The sequence below is a fragment of the Prosopis cineraria genome, unplaced genomic scaffold, assembly GCF_029017545.1.
Source record: "Prosopis cineraria cultivar Desert tree isolate PC_DT_omini unplaced genomic scaffold, ASM2901754v1 PC6, whole genome shotgun sequence".
NCBI classification, from domain to species: domain Eukaryota; kingdom Viridiplantae; phylum Streptophyta; class Magnoliopsida; order Fabales; family Fabaceae; genus Prosopis; species Prosopis cineraria.
The window spans coordinates 32,838,733-32,848,768 of NW_026555337.1; the positions used below are offsets into that span (position 1 = coordinate 32,838,733).

At 29.3% G+C, this 10,036-nt stretch overlaps 1 protein-coding gene across 4 annotated transcripts; it reads left to right on the top strand.

The window, feature by feature from the left end:
• The first annotated feature begins 703 nt into the window (after window positions 1-703).
• Window positions 704-9,252, top strand: LOC129312613 (cysteine-rich receptor-like protein kinase 44). Of its 4 annotated transcripts, none has more exons than XM_054955280.1 (8): window positions 705-1,151; window positions 1,801-2,213; window positions 4,134-4,247; window positions 5,047-5,213; window positions 5,906-6,116; window positions 7,567-7,810; window positions 7,941-8,091; window positions 8,602-9,252. In XM_054955280.1, the coding sequence occupies exons 1-8, from the start codon at window positions 772-774 to the stop codon at window positions 8,911-8,913; spliced, it is 1,992 nt and encodes a 663-aa protein (XP_054811255.1). In that variant the 5' UTR covers window positions 705-771; the 3' UTR covers window positions 8,914-9,252. The 4 variants fall into 4 exon arrangements, with proteins under 4 accessions (XP_054811256.1, XP_054811255.1, XP_054811258.1 ...); XM_054955283.1 differs by having other exon boundaries at window positions 1,022-1,162; XM_054955284.1 differs by having other exon boundaries at window positions 1,035-1,151; window positions 1,782-2,213.
• The last annotated feature ends 784 nt before the right edge of the window (window positions 9,253-10,036 follow it).

The window sequence follows — 10,036 nt, forward strand, 5'->3', positions numbered from 1 at the left end:
AAAAATTTTTACATATTGTTTTACAAGAAAAATACATGTAAAATATAAAAATTTATGAGTGTGGGGCTGATGGCCCTTTCCCCCCTTCGTCTCTCTCTTTTTTTTTTTTCAAAAACTTTTTTCTATTTTTAAAAACCAAAAATTACAAAATTTATTTGGATAGGTGTTTTGGATTTAATTATTTTTAAAATTATTCTCATTTTTTGTTTTCAAAATATACTACAGCTTAAAGTTGTTTTCATTTATTTTTCTTATTTTAAAAACACACTACATTTGATTATTGCAAAATATAATTAACTTGACCAAGTTCTATCATGAAATATCACAATTAACCACATGTAACTATCGTACCTTTAACCTATTTTTTAACTCTAATATTATTTTAAATTAACATGACTAAATAGATTTTTTATTTTGCTATGTTTTAATTCATAAAAAGGTCTGAAAATTATATTACAAAATAGTTTTAAAAAAAATTTAAAAAAACCGAACAAGCCTTAAATATCTTTTTTTTTTTTCCAATAGTGATGGAGCCCAAAACATCACTTTCCTGTACCATTCTATTTATTATTTTTATTTTACATGTCATTCCTTTGAAAATGATTCCAATATATCCACCGTAACCTAACATATGCTACCATGAGTCATTTCTAATTATAAAACTATAATTATTTTGAACAACTCATCACCAATGTATTTATTATAACATCTACGATCCATTTGTATTCCTACACGCAGCCCACCACCACCTGCAATAGCCTCTACTATGGAATGATGGGATCGACAAAACCAATTATTAGAGTTCCTGAATTTCCGATCATCTTCTTCATAGTTGTTCTGATCATCAGTTTCATCAGAACGAGTACTTCTCAAGCACCAATCTACGTTGGAGATGACTGCCATAACAAAACCCAGCAAGTTCTTACATCTTCATACAAAGCTAACCTTAACCAGCTTCTCTCATCGCTCGCCACCGACGCAGCCACAAGCAAAGGCTACAACCATACGGCCGTCGGCACCGCCACCAGCGCTGTCTACGGCCTCTATGACTGCCGCGGTGATGATGCCGGATACTTCTGCCAGTTCTGTATCACCACTGCCAGTAGAGAGGTTCTCCAACGTTGTCCCAATCAATCTTCCGCTGTAATATGGTACGGATCTGGTAATCTACGAATCATAGTAATGTTTCTTTTTCAGGTTCATTTCTCTGTAAACATCGAATTTCAGGGATTTGAAATTATATTTTTCTTTTTTTTTATTTTTTTTTACCCCTAATCTAACTCTTTTCCATTAAGGAAAAAAAGGACACATGCACTCATCCACATAAACATGTCAACGCCGTGTTCGAACTTTTTACCTTTTTTAAAAAAAGAGAGGGGGTGCTGTTATTAGGATAACTGGCTGTTGACTGAATCAAAATTATATTTTGGCAACTCAACAATCATAAGGTAAATACCTCGAGTACTTATTATTATAAAAGCACATGTAATTATCTTATAGGATTAAATTGTTAACATTGTTTGAAAAAAAGAATAAACTTCTTGTTTAACCCTTATTTAAATGAAATTTTTTTAAATTTACATTACATACTCTCTCATAATTAATGAGTTTAAATGGAGATAATATTGAAAAAAATGTAATAATAAATACCTTATTAAATGTTTTATATTAAGGATCAAAGAATTTGTCTAAACCTTCACTGAAATTTTTTACTTTGTATTGAAAAATCAGACAGTATATACTGAATGAATGAACTTCAACTATTGCTTATGCAAGTGTAGTTATTTGTTTGCAACATAGGTACGACTTCTGCATCCTCCGATACTCTAACAAGAACTTCTTTGGGAACGTGACAACTAGCCCATCGTGGCATGTCGTCGGAGCAAAGACGGTGTCAGATCCGTTAGAGGGGAAGAAGGCGGAGAGTTTCATGAGAAGTCTAATACAAACAGCGACAGAAGACCCAGAGGAATTGGGTGCTAGAGGAGAGTTTGATTTGGGTGGAGGAAGAAAAAGGTATGCATTGGTTCAGTGTAGCAGAGACCTTAACACTGAAGGTTGCAGACAATGCTTGGAGGCTATGCTGGATAAGGTTCCTCAGTGTTGTGAGCACAAGCTAGGATGGCAGGTTTTGGCTCCAAGTTGTCTGATTAAGTACGACGATTTCATGTTTTATCAATCAACCACTTCCTCTAATTCTAATTCTTCTACAGGTATAAAACTTAAATCCTTCAAGTTTGCACTCATCTACATAAAATCTTTCTACTCATTTTGTATGAGGCTTGAAATTAAAGATGACAAGGAAAAATAATATTATTATTTACAAATTTTGACTCTTCAGAGTTATGATTTGAAAAGTTGTTTAAGGCTTTAAAAGAATTGGTTGTTGAAAAAAAAAAAGTCAAATTTGAAAACCACACATTTTTACTCTTTCTTGTGCTACTATCTTTTTGAAAATTGAACTCTATAAGAAATTTATTATTACAAATAATCTCTAGATATATTAAATTGAACTCTGTCATATCTTTTTAAAACTTACACATGAAACCATGAAAGAAAAGATAGGTATATTAAATTAAGGAAACATTACTTTCAAGTTTTTCGCTGACAATTTGAATACTAAAAAGTTCCATCAAATCAATCACAAAATTACTCTAAGTTGAATATCCTTTGTTGAAGATATCTATTTGTTTATATTGAAATTGTTAATTATTGTCATACAGTTTTAACTGGAGTTAACTTCTTCAGTTGACAACTAAGTAACTATCTAGTTACTAATTAACAATTTTAATAATAAAATTTTAAAGTAATTTTGTGATTTCATAAATCTTATGTGTTTAAATTGCGTATGTAGGATTAAAAGTGATTTTTTTTCCTTAAATTAATCCAACTACTTCCTTTTTATAAAATAAAGAGAGGCAATTTCGATACGATATTTTGATGCTTTTGACTTGTTGGTCCAGGAGCAGTAAGCAGGTGTAGAAAAGTCAGAGTTGGTGAGATGGAGTGGTCTCAATTTCATACAAATCTTTAACATAATTGTAGTATTAAATAACCGGATTTTTTTGTAGGAAAAATGATTGATTTCAAATCTCACACGTGTACATGCAAGAACGCACTCACACACAATTTATTAATAATATTAATATTAATATTAGTAATTAGTAATAATTTGTAAAACTAATGGTACTTAAAATTCTCTAAAATTAAATAGTGTAGATTCTTTTTAAGTTGTTTCTCTTAAAATTTCTACATTTATATACCGAAAAAGTTTTATTTTATTTGAGAAAATCACAATTAGGTCCCACAAAACTATTTAATTATTAAGATGTTTTATGAAATGTACAAAATACTCTCAAGTCTCAAATTCTGCACATTTACAATTAAGCAAAAGAAAATGACAATTTGGCAAAAGAGAATAACAATTTGGGTATGAGTTTAATTTCAAATTTTTATTTTCTTTTGTCAAGTTGTCATTTTCCTTTGACCAATTGTAAATGTGTTGGATTTTTAATTTTGGAGTATTTTGTGCATTTGATGAGACCTAAATATAATTTTTTCATTTTATTTTATCTTTATGAAATTTTGTCATGTAAAAGTAAAGTTAAAATTTTAAATGATACTCCCTCTGTCCTAATTTAGAAGACAATTTTAAATAAAATTATACATACCAATAAAATTTATTAAATATGCTCTACAGCATTATTTTTTAAGACAAAAATATAAAATTCCAAAAGCAAAAATACCAAATTTAAAAAATGCTCTTCATTTAATATTCAATTTATAAAAGAATATCAAAGAGAAAGATATAATGAGTAGGGTAATAATGAAATATCATCATTAATAAAACTTTATTTTTGTTAAAGTGTATTATATTTCGGACATCAAATCTTCTTTATAAGTATCTTATAATTTGGGATGAAGGGGGTATAAAATTAAAAATTTATCCTTCAATAATTTTAATTTTATTCAGTAATATTGTTTTACTTATACTACAACTCTAGCAAAACTTGATACATTACTATGTATGTCAGATCAATATATATTTTTTCTTTAGTTGCGTTCAAATAGATTTAGTTGCGCAGATCAATATTAACATACGCATTTTTATATGTCATTTGTCATTGGTGCAGCCCATAATGGTGCTAGGAAGTCAAAAGCCTTGATCATAATCATAACTGTATCAGTGGCCATGGCTATATTAATTTTGTCTCTGTTGATCTTTTGGTGGAGGAAGACTAGAAATGGTATATATTTATGACATTTTATGTGCATTCAGATTCAGTGAAGTGGTGTGAATTTTTAGTTTAATTATATTCGAGATATTTTATTGTTATTTTCATTTTAATTTCTTTCCTATCATCACCTTATCATTTGATTCACAGTAATTTTCTCTAGCTTTTAAGAAAAGACTAATTTTCTCCTAGAATTTTCTGTGAAAATATACAGAGAAAACTTCTCTTGAAAAAATACACAGAACTTAATATTCTCTCTGAATTTTAATTGAGAGAAATTTCCTCTCCGTGATTATTGAGCGAAATATATTCAAATTTTTGCTTAGAAATATCTGAGGAAAAAAAATTAAAAATAAACAAATACAGAACGTTGACTTTATAATTCTCTATTATCTTTTTGCATTTTTTTGGTTGATTATTTTTTGTCATTGAAACAGTTTTCGTAGTGATTAACGATTAACTTATATTAATTTCAGTGTCTTCAATGTGCTCTTACTCTTTACAAAATGTCAACTGAGATACTATATAGTGAGTTTAGCTATTGTAATATGCCATAAGTACCATATTATTAGAGGAATGAATTGTTTGTTATATAGACACTCTTTTTTTCCTCCATGAATGATTGCATATATAAGAACTACATATTGATTGTTATCATGAAAGAATATATGATATGGTCATTAAGGTAGATTTTCAAACTGCATTAATTTATCAAATCTCTCAATGTTCTCTTCTCTCACATATATTTGTGTAAATAAATATATGGTCATAAGATATATCAAAGATCAATTTACATGTTCTTGTCTTGTAGATAATATGCCGTTGGAGAACACTCCTATATTTTACGGCCTTTCTGAAAGAGAGACTTCACTGAACTCAGACCTTCCCACAATCCCTTTAGTTGTGATTCAACAAAGTACGCATCAATTTTCAGAAGCATTTAAATTGGGAGAAGGTGGTTTTGGTCCCGTTTATAAGGTATCAGTATATTGGATTTATAAGTTATGATGTTGAAGATATATATTATATTATTTTGTCTATAAGAAAGTTTCATTTGATTTTAAATTTTGTGTTTTTATTTTTCCCTTTATTATTTGATGTACTCCTCCCAGTCCAAATTATAAGCAACTTTCTACTATAATATGCATACTATAAAATTTAGTTATATTTATATTTTTTTCTTTTTTACCCTTAGCCCCAAACTACCAGTAATGAATTAAATTAGAGAGAGAGTATTTATTATTGCAATGTAAGAGAGTATTTATGTCAATAATTTTTTAATGAGGGATGTCATGTGGGAAAGTTAAGATGATATAAAGCTGGACAATGAATTTAAGAGAAATGTGATAAATTTTCATGCTCCACAATAAATTGGGTTAACAAATGCAAGGATAAAATGGAAAAAATAATTTCTAAAATTACCAAACTTCTTATATTTTTTACCAAGTTTGGCTAGAAAAAAATGACTTCTATTTTGGACAAGAGGAAGTATATTTTTAAAACTATTATACTGAGATAACTTATTGTTAGTTTAGAAGCATGAAGTATGAAGATTAATGTGAATCGAACTTAACAACTTACAATCAATATTACGTTTTATATGAGCTATATTTAGCTTTGCTCAATATGCTAATTAATGTTTCTACACTTCGTATCAACCTCTTTACTAGGGGACATTGCCAGATGGGAGGGAAATTGCTGTGAAAAGACTTTCAAAAACTTCAGGTCAAGGTTCAAAGGAGTTCAAAAACGAAGTGATATTCATAGCAAAATTACAACATAGAAACCTTGTGAGACTCTTGGGCTGTTGTATAGAGGAAAATGAAAAGCTACTTATATATGAGTACCTGTCTAATTCTAGCCTTGATTTCCACCTTTTCAGTAAGTTATCTAAACTCCATCTAGAATATATATCATTGATTATGAGCTGCCATAACTTACTCGAAAATCTTAGACTGAAAATTGTATTTTGTTATTAGTTTTGGCTTTTTTTGCCAAGAGTGTGTGTGTGTGTGTGTGTGTGTGTGTGTATAATGTTCTGTTTTTCAATTTATTGCATTGTGGAATTTATTGGACTATCGTTATTGAGTTGATTATGTCTTTGTTCTTCAAATAGTATATTGAGTTATGGTTTTTTAATATAGATTACATTAATAAAATTATTTAGTGCACTAAATATTTGTTGCTATGGATTTTGTTGCTGTTGGGATTGATAAGTATGGTTGAATTTGGTTTGTTGAGATGAAATTTAGATTTAAAAAGAGGGCTTGAAGCCTAGGGAATGTTTTTTTTATGTCATTATATTGCTGAAATTTTTTTTGTTAGAAAGGATATAATTTCGGAATTCATATGTGACTCATGAATCATCGATGTAATGTATAGAGTAGTTAGTTATTTTTTTATACTATTATCATTCCTTTTATCCCAATATTAGTGAGTTACTAATCACATGCCTTTGTGTAAAATATGGGTTTTTTAAAGCAGGTTTGGGTATATGAATTGCAAGACCATTTAATGTGCTATTGAATTAATGAAAGAAACAAGCGTTGGCTTGAGTATAAAAACTGTCATTTTTGGGTATGCCAGGACCAGAATGCCAAAACGGTTTATGTTTTATATGATTGAGGTAGTTAACCATGATATTTTCTTTTGTATATATGAAGCGTTTTAACTGTCATATAGATACGGGGGACTGCAAATGATAGCTTAATATATTACTATTCCTAATGATCATCATATATAGGTAAAAATAACAATCATTTTTTGTCCAGTTCTGTTGTAGTGTTACTTATTGTCCATCGACTACTTGAATACTACATTTACGCTTAATTTTTTCAATTACTCTCGTTTTCTTGCATATCAAGAAAAGCTACGTACAAAAAATAATATCTTGTTTCTAGCATGAAAGTTGAATATCATGTATGTACATCCTTCTAATGATATTCTTTGGGATCAATTCGTACTTGCTAATTTAGGGTTTTCCGCCTTCTAATTTTTACTGTGATTTACATTGCTGACAATGATGACTTTGATGAGTGCACTTAATTAACAATTGTTTGATTGATTTTCATTTTGATAAAAAAAAAATTGTCACCAGTAGGGCTCTTTAACATGGTCATATTTCACATAAATGATTTTTTAAAATGTCTTTGTTTAATAGAATTAACTTTTTTATAACGAAATTTAGATTGTCATAGTTATAAGGATATTTTATTTACTAGTTACTTTTACTGTTTTGGTACGTAGCAACTACATATGCAATGACATGTGAATTTTTTCTCTTCATATAATGCTGTTGATAAGATTTTCCTTGAACTATTTTTGTCATCAGATGATGAAGAGAATAGGAAGAAACTAGATTGGAAACGCAGACTGAATATTATTAATGGGGTTGCAAGAGGACTTTCATATCTTCATGAAGACTCTCGACTTAGAGTAATTCACAGAGATTTGAAAGCTAGTAATGTTCTTTTGGACAATGAGATGAATCCTAAAATATCAGATTTTGGACTAGCAAGAGCTTTTGATGGAGGCCAAAATCAAGGAATAAATACAGGCCGAGTAATGGGTACTTAGTAAGGGTTATTCACTTCTAACATCTTGCTTCTTTCTTTTACTTGAAAGCTATTATTTAATGTTTAAATTTTAGAATATTATTAATTGAAGGATAACTAAAATTGTTATATGATTGGATCCATAAAACAGTGGATATATGGCCCCAGAATATGCTATGGAAGGATTATTTTCAGTAAAATCAGATGTTTTTAGCTTTGGGGTTCTTCTACTTGAAATCATATGTGGAAAAAGGGTGAGATCTTTCCACTTCTCTCAACATCGTCAAAGCCTTCTAATTTACGTGAGTTCTTTTTCCCCCTAATGTCATCTTGTTAATAATTTCAAATTTTACAATGATTATAATATTCTTTGCAATCAACATTTCAAAATGGAGCCAAGAAAAGAAAAACTATGCTCTTTTGTAAAAGAACATAACAAATATTTTTTGTTTTAATCTCCATAGCAACTTGAGTTTGTATGTTATATATCTAGCACAAGAATCTTGAGTTTCAAGTGTGGATAAGTTTCTACATATTTGTATATTTGACTCAAGTTTGAAAAAATTTAGTATACAAGTTAGTCCTTAAAATATATATATATATATATATATTTTGCATACTAATTTTCTTGGCCATAATAACTAAAGGGCAGCAATATTGTCTTATTTTTGGAATGAAAGCTAAATTTAGAATGAGGGAATATAATCTAGTATTTTATCAAGAACTATTACTCCTAATATCATTCATGAAAATTGAATTAATCTGAATGGTTTCATAATCTCAAAGAATGATCAATTATATATTGCTTGCAGACTTGGAGTCTATGGTGTGATGGAAAATGCTTGGAACTGATGGACCCAATTCTGAAAGATTCATACGTAGAAAGCGAAGTTTTCAAATGCATACACATTGGCTTGCTTTGTGTCCAAGAAGATGCAAAAGATAGACCAACAATGTCTGGTGTTGTAGTTATGCTTGCAAGTGACACAATGACCTTTCCCAAGCCTAATCATCCTGCATTTTCACTAGGAGGAATGGGCCCAGAAGATTCATCTACATCAAAAAATTCCGAAGATGATCCTTCAGTTAATAAGGTGACAATGTCTAACGTCACAGCTAGGTGATGATGACAACACCAATCTATGAAGGGAGAGATAACGAGAGTAGTGAGATCTACCTAACCTGATCAAGATTAGATTTTTCCATCCCTCTCTTTATCTTTCTTCAACTATATTGTGAAGATGTTAGAGTCTGGAAGGACATTTAATTAGCCATGATGTTTTTGATGGTGATGAGGAACTATGGCTTCAAGGTTTAGACAAGTTAGAGTGAATCAAATAGGTCCATGCTTGCTTCTATTGAAGAATTTTTTAAAAGAGAAGACAGCCTATATCATTCATGTTGAACTAAAGTACATATGTCTATGTACGCATGTATATGAATGACATATTCAATGTGTGTTATATTGTTCTAGAATCTTATCCTGTTTTTGGATAAATTAAATCTAATGTACATTTCCATCTAGTTGGTTCTATAAAAAGAAGGGGCTCCATGTAGATAAGAATTACAGCTAAATCTTAGTAGAAAATTGATTGTGTATATATTTGATGTGTTATGTTGAATAATCAACTAATTAAATATACTTTAAACTAAAACTTGTTCATTTCTATTTTGAATATATTTTGAAGGCGATATATAGCTCCTAAGATCCTGTTTAAATCTTTGTGAGAAAAACTAATTGTGTGAATATTTTATGTATTGTGAAGTAATTATCCAATTCTAAAATGTACTTATATATAATTGTCATTAAAATTTAATTAAAAATGAAACTTTTTATGAAACATTGTTTAAAACTTTCATTTTCACATGAAACAGACGGTGGAAGAATCACCTTTGATTGCAGCAAGGGAAAAGAGTTGGAGATCATGGAAATTTTAAGTGGATTAAAGGGATTGGTAGTGGGTTAATGAGAATAAAGGCCCAATAACTAATTAATGTCAAAACTAGATGAAAAATGTAGAGACCAAAATGATCATCTTTTTCAAAAGAAAAAATTAATAAGAAGTTATTTTTCCAACGGAACTCCACCTCTTATAATTATTTAACGTTTTTTTTCTTTTTGTATGAGCGAAAATCTTGAAATTATTTCGCAGTATATTAATCAATATTTCAAGGAAAATTATAGTTTTGATATTTTATATCTGAGTATTGTCAAATTCAAATGAGTAGATGTCTTAATTTTTTTTT

Coding starts and splice junctions, on each gene's coding strand:
- LOC129312613 (XM_054955280.1), top strand. CDS start 772: ATGATGGGATCGACAAAACCAATTATTAGAGTTCCTGAATTTCCGATC. Junction 2,214..4,133: donor TAATTCTAATTCTTCTACAG/GTATAAAACTTA, acceptor TCATTGGTGCAG/CCCATAATGGTGCTAGGAAG. Junction 7,811..7,940: donor GGCCGAGTAATGGGTACTTA/GTAAGGGTTATT, acceptor TCCATAAAACAG/TGGATATATGGCCCCAGAAT.